The sequence below is a fragment of the Platalea leucorodia genome (genome assembly GCF_965183815.1).
Source record: "Platalea leucorodia genome assembly, chromosome: 17".
Lineage (NCBI taxonomy): Eukaryota > Metazoa > Chordata > Aves > Pelecaniformes > Threskiornithidae > Platalea > Platalea leucorodia.
Window position 1 is genome coordinate 3,962,882 of NC_138839.1, and position 19,097 is coordinate 3,981,978.

General features: G+C 58.5%; 1 protein-coding gene across 1 annotated transcript in view; it reads right to left on the minus strand.

The window, feature by feature from the left end:
• AGRN (agrin) overlaps positions 1-19,097 on the minus strand; it is a gene marked incomplete at its 5' end in the record, with an annotated part of 124,487 nt that overhangs the window by 66,121 nt on the left and 39,269 nt on the right. The window contains one exon of the mRNA XM_082328862.1: positions 11,031-11,051. Coding sequence (XP_082184988.1) covers positions 11,031-11,051 — 21 coding nt within the window. The remainder of the gene's footprint in view (positions 1-11,030; positions 11,052-19,097) is intronic.

The window sequence follows — 19,097 nt, forward strand, 5'->3', positions numbered from 1 at the left end:
GGAACGCTGAGCTTCCTTCAGTATCCACGCGTCTCCTCCGGCTGCGGCTGCTCTGGGACAGGCTTCGGACCCTCCGCCGGGGCAGGTCCCTGCAGCCGGGTGCCGGGAGCAGCCCAAGGGTGCCGCTCAGTTGGCCCCCAGCCCGGGCGAGGGCAGGTGCTTCCCCTTCCACACCGAGGTTCCTTTCACAGCCGCTGCGCATCCATCCCCGCTCGGCTCTGCTTTCCTCCAGGGCAGCCGGTGCACAGCGCTCCCCCGTCGCTGCCCCTTCTCAGGCGAGCCGGGCTCCAGCTGCTCTCCGGCCCCTTCCCAGCCCTTCGGTGAGCAAAACGGGGCCGCAGCTCGGCTTCTCCCCCTCGGCGGGCTGCCGCCCCGCAGACCTCGCCAGCGGCGAGCAACGCTGCCCGGGACGGGCACCCTCACCGCCACGGCGGCGGCCGGGGCAGGCCAGCTCCCCTCCTCACGCCGCTGTGACATGCCAGTCCTTCCCGGAGAGGTTCCAGCTGCCCGCGGAGCCCGGCATGGAGAGGCAGCACGGAGGCGGGCGAGAGCGATGGGAGCGGCGGCCGCCCGGGCTGGGTGGGTGAGCGGGTGGGTGAGCGGGTGGGTGGGCGTGCAGCGGCAGCTCGGAGACCCAATTCCGGCGCCCCAGCTTCACCCCACGCGTGGTGAAAGGGCCGCGCAGCATCAGACAACAGAGCAAGGAGGAGAGAAGCCCGCCCCACGCCCTGAAGTTTCCCCGCCCGCTCCTCTGCCCCGCGGGGACCGGCGTCCCCCTCCCTCCCTCCCTCCGCCGGCAGCGGGGCTCCACGCCCGCCCCCTCGGCTCCCACCGCCGCGGGTGGACCCCTGGCGAGCGGGGAGGGGGGGGCGAGCCAGCCCCTCCCGAGCGCTCCGGCGGCCAACAAAGGGGCGGCGAAGGCGAGCGGGGCGGGCGCGGCGCAGACAAAGAGCGGGAGGCGGCGGGGTCGCGCTGCCCCCGCTCCCCCGGGACCCGGGGGCAGGGGGGCGGGAGTCCCCCCCATTCGCCCACTCGAGATGCTGAGAAGCGGAGAAACTCCTCCAACCTTCCCCAGCATCACCCCCGGAGGGGGCCGAGACCCCCAGGGACAGCAGAGCCCCGCAAGGAGCAGGAGCAGCCCAGAGGTACTGGTTTCTAGGACATTTATTCTAGATGGAGGGAGGCGTACCTGCACATCCCAGCACGCCCTGAGGGACCAGGGCAGCCCCACCACAAACGCCCAGGGAGCAGGACCAGGCTGTGGCCGCAGGCACCCAGCCGGAGCTGGACCCCGCTGCGTGATCTGGGTCCCCGGCTGGACCAGGGGGAGGAGAGCACGGAGGGGAGAAAAGAGGCGCTGGGACGCAGATGCACCGTGAAGCTGTGCTGCTCCCTTCCTTGCCTCCCTGGGTATTCCTGCCCTCAGGAAGCCAGAAGCCTCTGGTCACCGCTTTCCTTGGGCAGGACGCTGCCAGCAAGGACAGGAAAGCTGCCAAGAGGAGAGCTGGGCTGAAAGCCAGAGGGAGGTCAGGGCCAAGAGCCAGATTTCTTGAGCAAAAGTCCAGCAACAGGGCAAGAGCACGCAGCAGGGCAGGGCAGCCCTGCTACAGCCCAAGCACTCCCAAAGGCAGCGATACCTGCTGCCCACAAAGACAAGCCCAGGCTCCCACGGCCTCCACTCCGTACTTATTCTCCAGAGCACCCCTCCGGGCTGAAGCCTCGTCTCTGGGGAGACGGCATCCCTGGCAAAAGAGACAGCTCCCAGCAAGCTGTTTCCCTACCCGCAGGACCACGCATCTAGAGCGCCATGACCTTAGCAAACAGGCTGAGCTCTTCCTCACCATGGAGGAAGAAAGCAGCTCCAGAGACTAGGAACAAAACCCTGTGAGAGGAAGGCCCTCTGGTTACTGAGCACAAGTCTGGGCTGACTATCCACAGCCCTTCTGCAGTTTCAGAAGCTGGTTTATCGTGCAAGCCACGGGACAGGAGGACTCTTGCGGCCTCCTCTGTCCCCCAGGCGCTGCGGAGGGGCTGTCTGTACCCTGCTGTGTCATTGGCAAGGCAAGGCAGGACTCCTCAAACACCCGTCCCGTGCTCGTAGGGCAAGATGAGCACTGTGGAGATGTAGCAGCGGGTAACCCCGCTGTGGTCAAACTGGGAAGCTGACTGCAGGGAAGCTGCTTTAAGTTCCTCCCGTCTGCCCCTGCTCAGCACCGACCGGGCAGCTGCCGCAGCCAGGAGGGGAAGCACAGCTTCCTCCCGGCCACGGCCAGCAGCCACCACGCAGGCCCAGGCCACGGCACTGCCCCACAGCTCGGCAGTGCTCTCCTCTCCCGCGGGGCTGGCCGGGTGCCGCGGCTCCACGCGAGGCCAGCGACTCCGGCCGTGGGGGCTGCGCAGCCCTCTCTTCCAGGGGAGGTGCCCAGCTGGCTGGGCAGCACCATTCCCACCACCCACTCCTCCAAAAGCCAACAACAACTTGAGATGGCAGAATAACCTTCACGGGCGGCACGTACCCCTCCCAGCCCCAGCCTGCTCTTGCCATGCTGCCCCTCCCTCCCTCACCTTGGCAATTCACCTGGAGCCCGAGGGACACAAACACTAAAGCTGAATCCACCCACTCTCCCCTCCAGCGGGGAGATGCAGAGGAGACTGGGTGGTCCTTTAGCAGGGCACCTCAGGCACCAGGAGTCAGCAGGTTGCAGGGTCTCCTTGTGGGGTTGGCACAAGCTGCCCTAGAGCCGCACCACAAAGCCGTGCTGCTCCTCTCTGCTGGAGATGTGGGCTGGGAGCATCCTGGGCGTCCCAGCACCGCAGGTGGAACTTGCCAAGAGCAGCACAGGGGAGAAGAACGGAGGAAAGAAATCCACGTCACGTCCCAGACATTGCTCCTCTTTAAACCTGCATCGCTCCCTCCCCTCCCCGGGGACTCGCAGAACATGATCCCAGCTTGCTGCGAGGCACGGGCTGCATCCTAACCACCCTGCTGGGAGGAGAGCCCACACAAGCAGGGTACGCGATGGCCTCATGCCCGAGCAGTAAGGCAGATCGGCATGCACCCCAGGAGCCGTTCGGCTCCCGACACACGCAGGGGCTGCAGAGAGCCCCTGAGAGCCCAAGCGCTATGAGGGCTCAGCGGGAAACACTTCGCCAAGCAGTCTCTCCCAAGCAGACCCCTGCTAGGAACCCATCTCAGGAGCCCCCTCACAAGCAAAGCCCTCTGCCACGGAGAGTGCTGGTGAGCCAGGTGGAAAAGGGCTCCTCGGCCAGCAGCGGAGGCCACGGGGCTGCCTCCTGGGACGCGGCACAACCCCTCCCTTCACCGGGATGAGGCACGAGGACTGGCTGAGCAAGTCGGAGCACCCTGGCAACTGGACAGAGACCCCTAACCTCACCGCACACAGAGCCCCCCACCCCTCCAACCCAGCGTTTTTCCCTCAAAGGGTAAGCTCAAGTCTCTGCCACTGCTGCCCCATTTCCAGTACCCTCCCCAGCTACCACAGCTCCCTGGGAATGTCTGGAGCATCACACGAGAAGCCAAGACCTTCCCAAAAAGCGAGCAGAGTACCCTGCCCCTCTCCTTCGCTTGGTCACCGTGTGGCCAGCTTGGCCCGGTCCTGCACCCTTCTCTCTGCCCTGGGACACGGGTACCAAACTCCTGCCCCGTGCCTTCACAAGGGCAGTGTCGTGCTGACGCTGGCCCAGCAGCACCCCTCTCCCCTCCTGGCCTGCTCCACAGCCCCCCGCCCCGTAGGGCTTCAGGGCCATGCTCCCCTGGCAATCCCAGCACATGCGGGCTAAGGCCAAAGGCTTGGCTTCAAAAAAAGAAATAAATAAATCCCCAAAGGGAGGTGAGGACATTTGCATCTTCCTGTGTGCATGTTTACACATGCAAATCAGCCACCGCACAGTCCTCCCTTTCTTCCCAGGTCTGCAAGGACTCTGTCCCCTCCAGCCATTTGGGGGCCACTTTTAGGGGCAGCACTGCCTCAGATCTGAACAGCCTTTGTGTCCTGCAGGAGGCAGGTTCAACCTCCAGCACAGGCAGACGGGCTCATCACTCTTTGGAAAGACAAACACTTGCACCTTTGCCCCTTGCAAGTCTTCCAGATGAGACTTTATAATCAGAAGAGCCATTTGCACTGGGGAGACATCACACTTCCCTGGTCCATCCATGTGGTCATCATTTTTGTCTATTATCCCCCTCCTCCCCAGAGCTGGCTGCATGTAAACCCCCCTGTACAGCTACGGCATTTCAGAAATGCCCGCATCCTTTTGCGCCAGCTACAGCACACAGGGACAGCCGGGCTCCCACCAGCTCCCTCTGCCAACTGTGCCCAACACACACGCTCAGCCCTTCCCTTTACACTTCTGACACCAGCGCATGAAGGACCAGGCAGGAAAACACAGCAAGACCTGACAAGGCAAAAGAGCACATAAAAGCCACCTTTGGCTCAGAAGCGAGCAGCTCAGAAGAGCTGGCCAGTGAGCCCAGCAGCACTGAACGCATGCCACCAGCTCCAGGCTGGTCTGAAGGGGAAAGAGGTGGCTGGGTAGGAGCCAAAAGCATGCGAGATACAGGGACAGCTCGGCCCCCCGGTACCTCTATGTCTGTCTCAGGACAGCCCAGCCAGGCCAGCCCTGGTCAGAAGGGCAGAAGAGCCATGCCAAGGCTCCAGAGCAGCCCGTCATCCCCGCTCCGAGCAATGCGGCGCACCTGCGCTGACAGCATTTCTCCCTTTCCTGCTCCTTGGGACTGGAAGCAGCCTGGGTAAGGCTGCAGGTGTTCGGAGGAGGGCCAGCCCCAGCAGGGTGCAAGAGGCAGAAAGTCACCACATCTGCCAGGAAAGAAGAGGGAGGGACGGGGGACAGCGGGCCAATTTAACACCCTCAGACACAGCTGCTATTCCTCTACTACAGGCAAGAAAACATTTTCTTTGAGCTCATCCATATTCCCCCCGCCCAGGTTCTAATTGAAAGTGTTCAATGCATTAAGGCCTCCATGTGGGCACCAGCCAGTTTAAAGGCTGGTACCATTAATGGGTTTATTTCTGGGCTTTCACAGCGAGGATGTCACAGCTGCTGCCAAAATGCAGCAGACGGGCAGAAGGGGCTGGGCTGGGTGCAGCTGAGTGTGCTCAGCGTGGCAGGACATGGGTTTTATCCTCTTGCTTCTGAAGCACGGAGCCGGCAGGAGACACGTAGTCCATCTCGGGGCCGGAGCAGAACCCAGCCCATCAGCACTGGGAGCAGCACGACCCACGCACGCTGCCCTGCATCGCTGCACTGACCTCGGGGGGGCTCACAGGCATCTTGTGGGACCCCGCGCCCTCCAGCCACCAGTTACTTGGGAAGAGATAACACCAGCAGGAGACTCCCATTTCTTTTCCTTCACCTCCCCATTTCTGCCTACCAGATCCCAGATACCAGCCTGCGACACCAAAAATCAGTGCTGCTTTGGGATCTGACTGACAGCTGTCAATCTCTCCCTCCTCACCGAGCTAGAGACCTTGCAGAAGCCCCCAGCTCCTGCTGTTGCCAGGCTGATTCCCCACCTGGCTCCCTTCTGGCTAATCCTGTTTGGCAGGGAGCTAATTGGGATTTATCTGACAGCACCCAATGCCTACAGAGCCATTTTGTGCTTCCTCTGGGGAGGGCAAAGAGGAGGAGGAGGGAGCCCGCAGAAGGCGTTTCACATTCTCCCTTCCCCATCCTCTCCTGCAGTTTTACAGGCTAATTACCAGCATTACAGAGAAAGGAGCAGGAGGGGGAGAAAGTGGGGATTTTAATTATTTCATTTAACACTTGGCAGGACCCAGCTTGACTCCCGCTGAGCAGCGCTTGGAAATAAAGAGCTTTTAAACCCTATCAATGGGAGACGGGGGAGCGGGTGCGGGAGATGGGGCTGGGGTGGCCAGCCCCCCGGCTAGGTTGGCGTGTGTGCTGGGAGGGGAGAGGGGTGTTAATTCACACCATTCCTAATAAACAGCCGTGCCAGGCAGTGCTGGACAAGGGGCGCCTGGCTGCCTCCTCTGAAGAGGGGGGTTTCCCTACTTAATGACTTTGTCCCGAAACAGCCCCCTCCTACCACGCGACGCTGGACCACGCAGCCGTCTTCCAGGCGCACTTAGGGATGCCCGAGCATGGAGCATGGGAGCGGGCCACACGCGTGCACCCTAGGGAATACAGTTCACCCTCTCCCGGGACCGCAGGCTCTTCTCCGAGCTGGCAGTCTGCACGCCACAGCTTGTGTGCACGCTGCGTTGCCACTGCAAGACAGCCCCTCCATTAAAATGTTCCCCCACGCGCGCTGCACAAAGCCCACACCTCTTCCCGCTAGCCACCCATGCGCAGTGGTGAATGGGTTTTATGATGTCTCTGCCTCCCCCCTTAAAAAAAGAAAAAATAAACCAAGATTTGCACACAGAACTTGGTGTCCAGATCTAAAAGTACAGGACTGCTGCCCAAAAGCAGACCCACAGCAAAGCAAAAGCGACCCAGGGGAGGGAGGGGATGCATCTCAGCGCTAAGCCACACAGCTCCCCGCTGCTCCGGCCGAGGAGCCCAAGCCCTCTTTGCCCAGCCCTGCCATCCTCTGCCTTCACAAGGGCAAGCCGCTGCCCCGGGTGACTGCTCGCACAATCTGCTGGGCTGCCACTGGCACCCGCGCTCCTGGCCCCGACTCCTTGCCCCCTGCGAGCCCAGCTTGCAGGCTCCAAATGACGCAGCCGGGCTTGCACCCACAGCCCAAGAGGACTTTCCAGAGCAAGGCACCATGCTAGGGATTTCATGCCTTCAGCGGCCACTGCCTCCTTCCTCTGTTGTTCCCAGGAGAGCCACGTTGCCCACTGGCTCGCTGCGCTGTTGGGACAGCAGCCCGCTGCAGGACTCGCATTCAGGAACGACGCTGAGAACAGCAGCGGGGCTGCAGAGAGGCGAGCCAGAGCGATGCTGGGACAAAGGCCCTTCCAATCTGTCCCACCACGTTCTCCTGATGCTCCGAGGGTGCCCGGGGCAGGGTGTGCACAGCACTACAGCCCCAACCCTGCTGCAGCACAGACTGGAGGTGAGCCCTGAGCTGCAGCGCAGGCTGCGGCCCGCAGCCCTGGGCTCCTGCGGCAGGCTCACACTGCCACCTGCCGCTCTCGCCAACCCGCGCCGCGAGAAACGGGCTGAGAGCCCGCCGCATCTCCGCTGACACGGCACAGAGGGGACGGCGGTAGAGCAACACGAGGGTGATGAGGAAGGGAAGCAGCAACAGACCTTTCCAACAACCTCACGGACTACAGTCTGCCCTGAACTTGCATCGTCCTGTGGCTACTGCTTCCCCAAGACAGCATCAACTCCTTCCACCAGAAGAGGAGCCTTGCCTGACTGCCGGAGTGGCTGAGAGTGAATCGCCCAAGCCTTCAGCCTCTCTGTCTGCTGACTGAGTCGGCTGAGCTGTAAGACATCACTTCTGCCAACCCTTTTCCAAACATACACCAGTTGCTTTGCAAGCTGATGCAAACTTGTTCATCTGCAAGGGGGCGTGAGGATCAGCTGGTGTTGCAGCATTCCTCAAGGATACGATAACATGGGGGGGTGCAAAGAGGAAAAAAACAGCAAAAAACAAATGATGAAACAAACGTACAGCACATTTCTGGAGCAAACACCCAGCAGGCTAAAATTAGTATGTATTCCTGGCACTCTGGATACCTTCCCACCGAGGAAGCAGCTGTCACCGGCGTGCTTCCAGACAACGAAGGACATCCTTCAGCAACAGGGGTGGGGGTCTGCTCTTTCAGGAGCAGCACTGGCTGGAGTTTGGGTACTGCCAGTAACCTCATACAGGCTTCCGAGTCCTAAAACCACATCAGCAGAGCCCATCTAGTGAGAACCAGGCAAGCAGAGAGGATGAAAGCAGAGGTACCTCACTAAAACACCTCAATCCCTACCCACCCAGCCCAGCACTCCAGGAGCTGAGTAGCGGCAGCGGGGCGATGCAGGAATGGCCAGCACGTACCCTCCTGCGCGAAGGCGAGACACGCTGACAGCAGAAGCCTCCGTTTGCCGTGCCAGCTGTACAAAGTGCTGCAGGCAGAGGGAGCGCTGGGAGCAATCTTCAGGAAAGGGCCCGCCAGCCTTCAGCCAGAGCAGAAGCCGAACGCCCAGCCACGGGGCAGCTCTCTGCCACCTCCTCCCAGGCAGGGCTCTGCAGGGGAGCGGCGGGTTGCCCCCGGTTCAGCTGGACACCTCGCGCTGCTCCCTACGCCGAGTCACGCCAGCCAAGTGCTCTCACTGCACCTCTCCCGAGAGGCAGAACAGCCACAAAGACAGCCCACACGGGCCAGGAATTACACCTGCACCCTCGAGCGATGTAGCTCTGTGCCAGTCCACACCAGCACCTGCAGAGCGGCTGCGAGACAGGCACTGGGTGGTGGCTGTGTCCGGCACCCACCGCAGACAAGCCCCGGGCTCTGGTCCAAGCCGCCTGGTGCAGCAGAGCTTTGTTAACCGCTTCCCATACAGCAGACAAACCACAAGAGCCACGGAGCGGTGCGAGACAGGCCTCCCGGGAACACGCGGAGCCAGACTTACCCACAGGGCGAGAGGCGGCAGCATCGTCCCCTCCCGCAGCAGCAGGGGAGGACACGCAGCCCATCGCCCAGCTCCACCACGGGGCTGCTCAGAAAAACCCAGTGCAGGCCGCTTCCTTGGGGAGAGCGAAGCCCCACGAGCTACACAGTAAGGTGAAGAGAGCTCAAGCACATCACTAGAAAGGAGAAAGGCAACACAGCCAGCAAAAAAACCATGTGCTCGCACATGCCCTCAGGGGAGGAGGGCAGCTGCTCCAGTTGGATCGGGAAGGCAGGGAGAGCCGCAAGAGCCTACTGGAAAGAGAGGAAGGGAAGGGACACCCTCTGCTCTGGGCAATTTTGTTCCTGCTCGGAGATCGCTCGCAGGCACTGCAGAGGCGCTTGCATGTTGGATGGGGACACGGCAAAGGGGAGCGGGCAGCCCCGGGAACCCAGACCCTTTTTCTCCTGCCCACCTGCTTGCCTGGGAGAGACAAAAGCAGGCGGCATCCAGCTATCGTGCTGTCAGCCACGCACAGCTGAAAGCAAAACGTTTGTGCCAGCGTTGCAAGCAAGGAACAGCACCCAGCCGGTGGGGCTGCTGGCAGCACGGCTGGCACCCAGGAGAAGAGCAGAACGCTCCGGGCTCGGTTTATGCATCTCAGGGCTGAGAGGCACGGGAAGCGTAAGCCGGCAGGGGATGCTGTCGGCTTGTATAGCTTCTCTCCTTGCTCCTTCTAGACCCAGAGAGGCCCAGGGTCCAGGCCAGGAGCAGGCGGCTTTCAATAAAACTTTTACGTCCCTCTGTTCCCTCTCCAATGCCTTTGCAGCAAGGGCACATTTCCAAGCAAACCCTTAGCTCACCCCTCCTGATCTGCACAATACACTCTATATATTATACGTAATGAGGGGCACAAAACAGGGAGGAAATACAGCAGCAACAGCTTTGAACGGCTCACCAGCCACAGCTGGTCCGGTCCTGGTGTGACTCCCTTCTCCTCGGTTCAGTGGGGTTTGACAAGCCAGCCCCAACACCCAGACCAAGGCTAGCTGAGCTGCCCCGGCTCCGTCCTGCCCCACATCCCACCAAAAAGCCAGCTGCTTATCCAACTACACCTGCGGGTCAGCAGTGAACCTGAAGGTCCCACAATGAGCACAGGGCAGAGGAGCAGCCCCAAAGTCAAAGCTGGTGCAGAGAAGCGTTTGATACCTCTGCACCCAGGCCTGTCCTTACAAGCAGGGGACAACTGCCTGTCCGTGGCAAACACGGACCTGGGACCTTTTGCCGTGGCGGGGCGGCTGCCCGGGCGTACTGGAGAGGGGCAGCAGCGCAGGGAGGCATTTTGCTCGCCCTGTCCTCCAGCCCACGCCAGCCAATGTGCGCAAAGGTTTGTGCACACAGGGGGAGGGCATGAGATGAACTGCCAGCCCCAACCACATGCCAAACGCCTTCCTTACAGACGCTCTGTATCCACAGCCACCAAACAAAGGAGCCGGCCACGAGGCTCCCGGGATGCCGGGATTCCCAGCACCAGGGATCAGAGAGAAGTGGGCACCCAGCCAGCCTGCAGCCGTGGACACCCTCGCCCGCTAAGGGCTGCTCTCATCAGCCAGGGCACGCACATGGTTTGTTTTAATGACTGGGATTCTCTGTTTAAAACAACTGTCCGTGCAGATGACAGCTGAGGGAGAGATGAGCCACTGCAGACACGGCGCAGGGCAGGCGAGGTGAGGGGACCAGAGGAGCAGGGACAGGGACACCTTAAGGGCTTCAACCCATGCCCATACTTTACTTGCTTGTCCCAGAAAGGTGCCCAGGAGAATTGTCCGTGGGGTGTTCGCCCCACACCCGGAGCTTCACAGCTCAGCCAGGACGGGGGGCACACATGGCCTCTGCCCTCCCTGCCGGCAGCAACGCTCTGCCCTCGTTCATTAATTGCATCAGGTGCAGCACGTGCCACAAAGCCCCCAGCCCAGGCCAAGAGGCAAACTTGCCCATTTTACCTCCAGTATGAGCCAGTGCTCTCCCCCACCCTCCCCAGGAAGCTGGTGAAGGTGAGAGGCTGAAGATGGAGTCGGATACGAGACAAGCACTAGGTGAGAGGTGTCCTTAGATCACAGTTTCGCACCCGCAGCGCTCCAGAGGCTTGATGCCGCAGCAGTTGCCGCTTGCTTTCTGCAAGGACAGTAGCAATCCAATCGAGCCCAGGCAACAACGTCGGGCTGGGCAATGCGGAGGCAGAGGGGAAAGCAGTTCTTCAAACTGTGATCTAAAAGCAATAGCTCCCTTTGAAGTGAGCGCGCACTCCGCAGCCCGGAGGCCGTGGGGATGGGTGTGCCTGTGCCCACCTCCAGAAGGTTGCTATTGCTCCAGCACATTCTGGGGGGATGGAAGAATGACACGGACTAGCCAGCGAGTCTGATGGTGGATGGAAAAAATGGAGGTTTTTTGCATGACACACCACCACTTACCAGCAAGAAGCTTCCTATGTTCTTTAGAAAGCAGGGAAGCGGGAGGAGACAAAGGAGAGAACAAAACAGTTAGAAACAAGAAAACAGACAGCTAACCCAAAGCTTTGCTGCCCTCCCCCAAGCCCCCTCCTCCAATGCTCCAGTATCGACACCACCTGGGGCAGCTTCCATCCACCTCTTCCAGCCCTCTCCAGGCAGCATCGGGCACCAGCTCCCAGATCACCCCAGAAGATTGATTTAAAGCCCATTGATTTAAACACGTTTTTATGGCACAACGGGCTCCCAAATCTGCAGATAGCCAGAAAACGGCAGGATCCTGATGTTACTGATGATACTGCACACTGCAACAGGCTAAATCATGCACATCAAAACAAGGGAGAAACGGAGAGCCCCAGAACCGGAACACTAAGTATGTGGAAAGGACAAGAACAAAAACCCCATCGGGAACACCTCAGCACTGACCGCTATCAGCCACACAACACAAGCACGCTGGATTAGATACCACAGTTGATTTGATCCACGGAGAAGCCTGCACTCTTTCCTTACAAGGACAGCTAAAGGAGGTCCCGGAGAATGTAACGAGTGCAGCCAAAGACTCAGAAGCCAACGTGCATTAACTGTTAAACTTTGTGGGTTGCCTTGTCAATAGATGCTTTTTCTGAAACCAAACTCACAATTTGGAAATGTTCAGGAGCTAAGCCTGGAGCTATCCGCAGCCATGCCAGCTTCCCAATACAGGCTACCAAGGATCAGATGTTTCCCGTTCAACTCAAAGGGGCACATCCTTTACCATCGCAGCTGGATACCTCCTATCCAAATACATCACCTGGGCTGGAACTACTTTGAAAGTCCAGGAAACCAGAGCACAAGATGAAACAAGGTTCCCAACACACATGATGAAAGAGAAGGTTAACAGTTAAACAGCTGAACATTTTAATAGTTGTTATGGAGCACAGCTTATTTATCTGCAAGTAATCTATGGCAGTAGAGAAGTCCTGTAACCATTATAGCATTCATTCTAGATGCCTATGGAAATAGGAGCTGTCCTCACAGCCAGGTCTGTGTCCCACCAGGACATGAGTATCTCCTAGTGTGAAATGCAACTCTTAACCCCTCTTTTCTGTTCCACCCAGATCGCTCTGCCTCCTCATGGGACCACACACTAGCGACTAGACAGTTAAAAGCAGGGTGGAGTTCGGAGTACGTGGTGCTTCTTGTGTGCTTTTCTCAGGCTGGACTCTCAAAGGCTGCTGAAAGAGGACCAACACGGAGCCCCAGGGGAAGCATGGCCAGACAGATGGGACACAGGGGACAGAGGTGGGCAACTTCCCAGGGACAGGGAGCGTGCTGGGCCACAGAGCAGAGGAAAGGGAGGAGAAGGAGGAAGGCAAGGATGCAGCTGGAACAGAGAGCCTCACCCGCTGCCCCAGTACCCGGGCTGAGGGGTGCTGAGGCCTCCCCTGTGCCACGCCAGCAGCAGCTCCCACACTGGGCTGTGGGTAACGTGATGCTGTGAAGAGTCCTGACGGCTCACCGAGACTATTAGGGGAAAAACAAAGTGAGCATTGAGGGCTGGAGAGGGCCCTATGTCAAGGAAGTGACGTGCAGCCTTCTCCATTGGCAACCGGGAGCCCTCTCAGCTATACGCTGTCGGGAGATGCAGGGAAGAAAGGAAGAGAGGAAAAACAGCTTAAAAATATCCCAGAGCAGCACAGTTATTTTGGGATTTTAATTTATAAAAAGAGGAAGAAAAACAGAAATGAAAGCCAAGACCCCATGGCCAACTCTGGTGCAGATAAAACATCAGTGTCTGGCTGCAGGACTGCAGCACTCCCTCCCTTTGCTCTGATGCCTCTGAATTAAAATTATGTGGATTGCGCTGTCTCCATCACGTCCTTTTGTCACCTGGCAGAAGAGATGGCTCTTCTGGGCCCCTGGACAGCACGGTCTGGGATTGCCAGAGGGAATGGGGCCCACCTCCTCTTACTCTGCTACTCCCGGGGAGCAGCAGGAGAGCCCCTTCTCGCCCAGGCAGCACCTCTGAAGAGCCCTGTTGTCAAGGCGAGAGGAAGGCACAAGAGCAGCAGCAACACGTTTGGGACAGCAGAACAGGCTTGATTTTGCCAGTGTGCAGGGAGGGGTCAGGGGCTTTCTCGGGGGCGTTCAGATACAGAAGCCCTGGAGACAAGGCACGCTTGGTTGGGGTTTCCACAAAGCTGTCGGCCCACCATGTTTCAGGGGATTCGACTCGATCGCTATTCCTTGCCAAGGGAAAGGATGCGAATGCCAGCGTGGAGGAGAGGCAGTCACTGCGGGGAAGAGTCATTAGGTGTTACGTATTTTGGGGGACATTCCCGTTGAGCAGGGGAAGTCTTAGGTCCCCTGCCTTTGCTGTGTAGGTGTAAAGCAGCTCACTCAGCTCAGCCTGGCCACCTCCGGCGCCGCGGCAGAGCGCCAGCAGCTGCCTGGCAGCAGCCACCGCACGGCGCTCGGTCACACATCATTTACTGGGCACACAGCACTTCACCCCCGCTGCTTCGTGGCAGGCGGGTCCCTCCGCCGCTGGCACAAGCGGCACAGCCCTGGCACCCCAGGGAGCTCCCCCGGCACGGCACCGCGTCACTCCACCGCGTCCCTGCGAGGCGGTCCGGACCGCATCGCCTAACACACACGGGACAAGTGACATGCCCAAGGCCGCTGAGTGACAAACTGTGGCAGAGGCAGATAGCACACACAGAACAGAGGTCAAGCTGGAACCAGACCTCATTTCCCATGTGCAAATGCACAGCATTCCCACAGCAGCACCTTTTCTTTACGGTACCCCTGTGGCCCCTGCAGGTAGGTGCAACTGGGGTGCGGAGACGCTCAGGTCCAGCTGGGGCCATGTGCTGGGTAATGAAGAGTCACTGCCTGCCCACTCAATAGTAACTGAACCTTTCATATGCAGATAGCAAAACCTGATGTTCACTGGGACTCTAACAGCAGCTGCTTTTCAGAGTCAGGGGAAAACCAGAAGGAGCGAGACAGCGACAAAAAGAAGATGAAGTTGCCTGGTCAAGACCCCCGCAGAGCTGCCAGCTCCAGTGCTGCAGCCCTCAGGAAACGGGAACTGCAGCTTCATAGCACCAGGACAAGAGACGAGTGCTGCTCCAGGCCCAAATCCTGCCTGGGCTGCAGAACAACGGGGAGGAGCGCAGGGGATGAGAGCTGGGTGGAGAAAAGGGTCAGTGTCCTCCGTGAGTGCTGCTAGCTCTAGTTTACAGGTGGGGAACAGAATCCCAGAAGGGTTAAGGGGCTCGAGATGCACCCACTCGGGCTGGTGTTGACACAGCAAGCCTGAACACTTGACCCCGCGGAGCCAGAAGTCGCCGCCTGTGACTCACGGAGGCCTCCGGGACGAAGGCAGCCGGGACCGTTCTGCTCAGCAACAGCCACCCACCCGCGCAGCGCTGCTCCAGCGCCAACGCCACCGGATGGAGGCCCAGACGCTCCACCACCTTCCCACACACGCTGACCTGCAGAGCTCCTGCTCCTTCTTCCTAAGGCTCAGGAGTGTCCGGCAGGGCGCACGCGTTCTCCCTCTCATTTTCAGAACAAAAGTGCAATTGAGATGAGCAGCCCAAGAGCCTGACCTGCCTTTCAACTCCAGCAAATGTCACTGTGCTTTGATTTTCCCTTCATCATGCTGTGGCTCAATAAAGCAGCTGTTAACTTCAAGAAGGGGAAAATAAGTTTATTTTACTATATATTAAATAAAACAAAAAAGAAAGGAGAGGCGGAGGCTCTGTTCCAAGGTCAGGCACTTGACTGCGGAAAGTTTTCCTGGACAGAAACACACTCGGAGCAGGGGAATACACCCGAGCTTTGCAGAGAAGCAAGGCAGAGCAGGAAGCTGGTGTTCGTGCCGTGCCATTCCATGCCTGGGGAATGCAGGCCAGGCGTGCAGCCGTGGCTGGAACAAAGCAGACCTACCTCTCCGGAGCACCCAGTACATGGCTTTTTGACTTACTCCTGCCAGGGGCTGAGCCATTACGTCATGAAAAGCGGTACTTCTGAGAAATCACATGTGACTTGGACAAGTCACCCAACACAGCTGTTGCAAGGCCAGAACTATCTCCTGCCTAACAGCTCAGTTCCCGAGACACTTGACCAACACATATCCCAGACCATTTCCCTGCTGCTCAGGTCGGAAGAAGTCACCAAGGCAAGCTGTCTTCTGGGAAAACCCAGCTTGGAGATCCCAACCTGAAGAGGATGCCCTGGTAAACTGGCCTTGCAGAAAGACAACCGCTAACCAAACAAGGGCTCAACCCCGGGGCACTACGCAGGGCAGGGGGTTTCATCTGCAAGTCTTCCTTCGAGGCAGGAACCTGCTGTGCATGCCAGTGAAGGGCACGGGGGGTGGATATTGGCCACCTGCACCCCACCTCTCCCAGTCAGATGACAGTGCACCCAAGGGAGGAAGCCAGACCGCCTGCGGAACCAGCAAAGCTGGGCTCTGAGGGGCCAGGAGGGATCCCTGATGGATCCCAGGAACCCGACAGCACAGTGTTTTCATTGCCCTCACACTAATGCCCCTGATAAGCCTGCCAGCGAGATCCAGGTTGGACTGTCTCATTCCCAAGGAAACGAGCCAAGGGTTCCCACGCCACCTTCCCGCTGCTCAGTGCACAAAAGCAACACAGACTTCCTGAAATCCCTCTCTCTGTGACCCTCCCTACTGTTTCTCTGCATCCTGCTCCAAGGCCACACTCTGTACTGAGATAACAAGGCACTCGGCTGCCAAAACCAGCAGCCAGAGGGGCCCAGGATCCACGCAAATATGCATTCAAACAAAGACCTGATCTGAATGGTCAGAAACGAGCTGAAACCCTGTGGCTTGGGCTTACCTAATCCACGTAAGGCCAGCGTGGGATCTCTGGAAGAGCTCGGAGACTGGGAACCAAGGTCCCACTGAGAGCCAGGGGCACGCAGGCAGTGCCGGGAGCCAGCAGCCGGGCAGGCTGACAGCCCAGCCCCGCAGGAACGGGCAGTTCTGCTGCACCTTCCGCGGCCAGCAACCGGAGACGAGGGGCTGGAGAAAGCCAGAATAGCCAGTTTCCATCAATTTAACATTAAATCCCTCCACAAAGAAATGAAACCCAAGCAACCGCACACTAAAAACCTAAATTTCTCCATTTTCTTTGCAGTTGGCACTTAATTCCGAAATTTTCTTAAGTCTGGGGCACCCAGCCGTCCCTGCTCTTGTAAACTACACACTAATTAAACACATTACACTTGCTCTCAAAAACATATCAATCAATTGGCATGCGATCAGCATCCAATAATTGCTGCTGCTGAAATTCAACCTCCCTGGAGAGGTGCAATTTTCTGTGTTAATTGTTTAGGTTTGGCAAGAGAGATGGGAGCTAACGAGCAGCCCAAGTGCCACCTTGGGAGGAGGGTGCTGCTGAAGGGAGACGAGGAGGCAGGGATTTTCCCACCTTCCTCCATTCCCAAGCTCTGAAGAACAGTCCCCAAAACACAGCCAGAATTGAAACCAGATGTGTAGGAAGTGTCTCATTAGCAGTAATTGCTTTGCAAGGATTTGAGGTTTCCCCTCTGTGCCACCACCAAACACACTTTTAAGAAGCTGCCGTGGGTTGGGTACTGGGATGTACTGGTGGGGGGGGAGGAAAAAAACCCACAGGGCAGAGTCTCTACTACACTAACATTTTTATTGAAGCCAGGGAAAGTTCACTCAGACCGGGCTGGCTGCAGGCATCAGCCTGCCGAGTGGCAGAGGATCACCACTCCAGCAGATTAAGCTGAAAAAAACCTCAGCATCTAAAACCCTCTTTCTTGAGTGCAGCTCATCACGGCCAAATGATTCGTGAAATAGCCTCATGATTAGCTCCCTTGCACCCTCCCAGCTTTCATAAGGGAGAAAAGAGGCATGAGACACTCCAGGAGCTCGTCTCCTTCCCCACAACTCAAGGCTGATTAGAGGGTCTGGCAGGGACTCTAGGCTTCCCTTACCCAACCATCCCAGCTTGTAATTTTACCTGTGGAGTGATTTTCCTTGGATTACAGGGCTGAACGCAGAGCAAATCAAAGCCAAAGACACAAATGAGAACAGGTCCATCAGGTCCTTGCACAGAACCGCAGAGCTGTTTCTGTTCCCTGGAACAGGAGACCCAAAACAAGGCAGGATAGCCATGAGCTGCCTCAGGGACTGGACGAGACCCGAGACTCCCTCTGCTCAGCCCTTGGTCCCTCTGAGTCCCCGTGGCATCAAGAGCCATTATTTTCTCCGTGCTGCACAAGCTTCCCCCATCAGGTGACAACTTACCACCTACTCATTTTACTAAATCATCCCTTTGATCTTGTGCTGAATTTCAACTTCTTCAAGTAAAAGCGCAGGCAGAACCTCTGATTTATAGCATACTATCGTCATAATTCTGCCTTCCTGCGCTCCTGCCCTAGCTTTGATCACAGCAGAGGGAAGCGGACAGGGGCTGAGCCGCCAGCACACCCAGCTGGGCCGTACTGCTGTCCATCCCCTAGCAGGGCGCTGAGCTGGCCCGCAGACCCTGCTGCGGGGACCTGTGGTTTATTATCCCAAGACAGAAAACCCTGGGAAGCAGCACCTCGTGCTCTAAGCCCATGCCAGAATCACCCCGACGCACCCGTCAGGGAGGGGAACGAGGATACAAAGCCCAACGGGAGAGGGTGTTACCTGCCGCCCACAACACGATGGTCACCAGCGGCTTTGTCACCTGGCTAGAGAGAGATGGGCAAGTCCATGCCCTAAGCAAGTTCCCTGCCCCAAGTGCCAGTCCCTACAACCGGGGTAGCGTGAGGGACCCCAGATCCAGCTGGGATATACTCCCAGGAGGAGACCCTTACGGCAGGACCACTCTTCCCCCTGTTTCCTTCTCCAGCCCATGCAAGACAAAGGACCCAGTCTTCGCTAGACATAAACTAACTGTAACAGCCACCCCCAGGGACAGGCTGGAAGAGCGATTCGAATGTCAAAGGAGGAGTAGGCACCCGCATTATTTTTGGTGAGACGAGCATAATTGAGAGCCTGCAAATCTCCCGTATTCCTTGGGCTCCTTTCTCAAGTCCCTTTAGCATGCTGTATCCCCTCGCCCCCCCAGCGCCAGCAGAGCTCAGATCGCAGTCTCCAGGGCTAAGACAATAGCTGCTTATGTTCTAAACTAGCGCTGCTTTCTGGGAAGAGAGCCAGGCCTGGCAGCTCTCAGCAGCAGGGAATAAAAGACGTGTTTGTGCTACGGAGACCCTCTGCACCAGTGGGGCACCCTCAAAGGGAGGCAAGGCATCAGCCTGCTGGGGATCTGAAACAGAAATGCAGACAGATGCCCTGGGCTTAGCGAGAGGAGAGTACGAAAGACCACAGGACCAAGAGAGAAGCAAGCGCCTTGTTCAAGGAAGCGAGCTGTGCAACCAGCAGCAAGCAAGGCCCTTGGGCACAGGCAGATGCACAGCATCCCCCCCCTCCAGGAGCGGAGAGAGCCAAGGCTGCAGCGCATCAGGCTGCTGAAATCGCTGGGAATCGGGGATGCTCTAAACACCGTGGCCACTCAAAGCAGGAGGCAGGGTCACGGCAGAGCACGGGCACAGTCCCCACCAAGAGCAAGCTGCATGTCAGCAGGGTCCGTCTGAGCGTGAAGAACGGGGATCTCCGCTGCAGTGGAGCTCCCTCCGCCCCACAGCGGGGAGCAGCAGGCAGGCTGCCCTGTGTTTTGCCAGTCGTTTCTTCATGCTCGCCGCTGCCAAGCGTGAGCACACAGTCCCAGGGGATCTCCTTCTCCGCAGCATGGCACTCTGCACGCCTGTACCGCGGGCTGGGTAACAAGAGGTGTCCTTTGCTCCCTCTAGAAGTCCTGGAGAGGCAGAGGGTCCCACCCTGCAGGGCCCATGGATGTCCTAGTGGTACCCAACCCTGGCAGCGGCAGACCAGACCCACCCGAGAGCCTGAACACGGCTCCGACGCTTTCACACCCCGCGCATAGCTGGCCAGGAGGCGATGAAGCCACACACTTGTCCCTCTTTGCCATCACA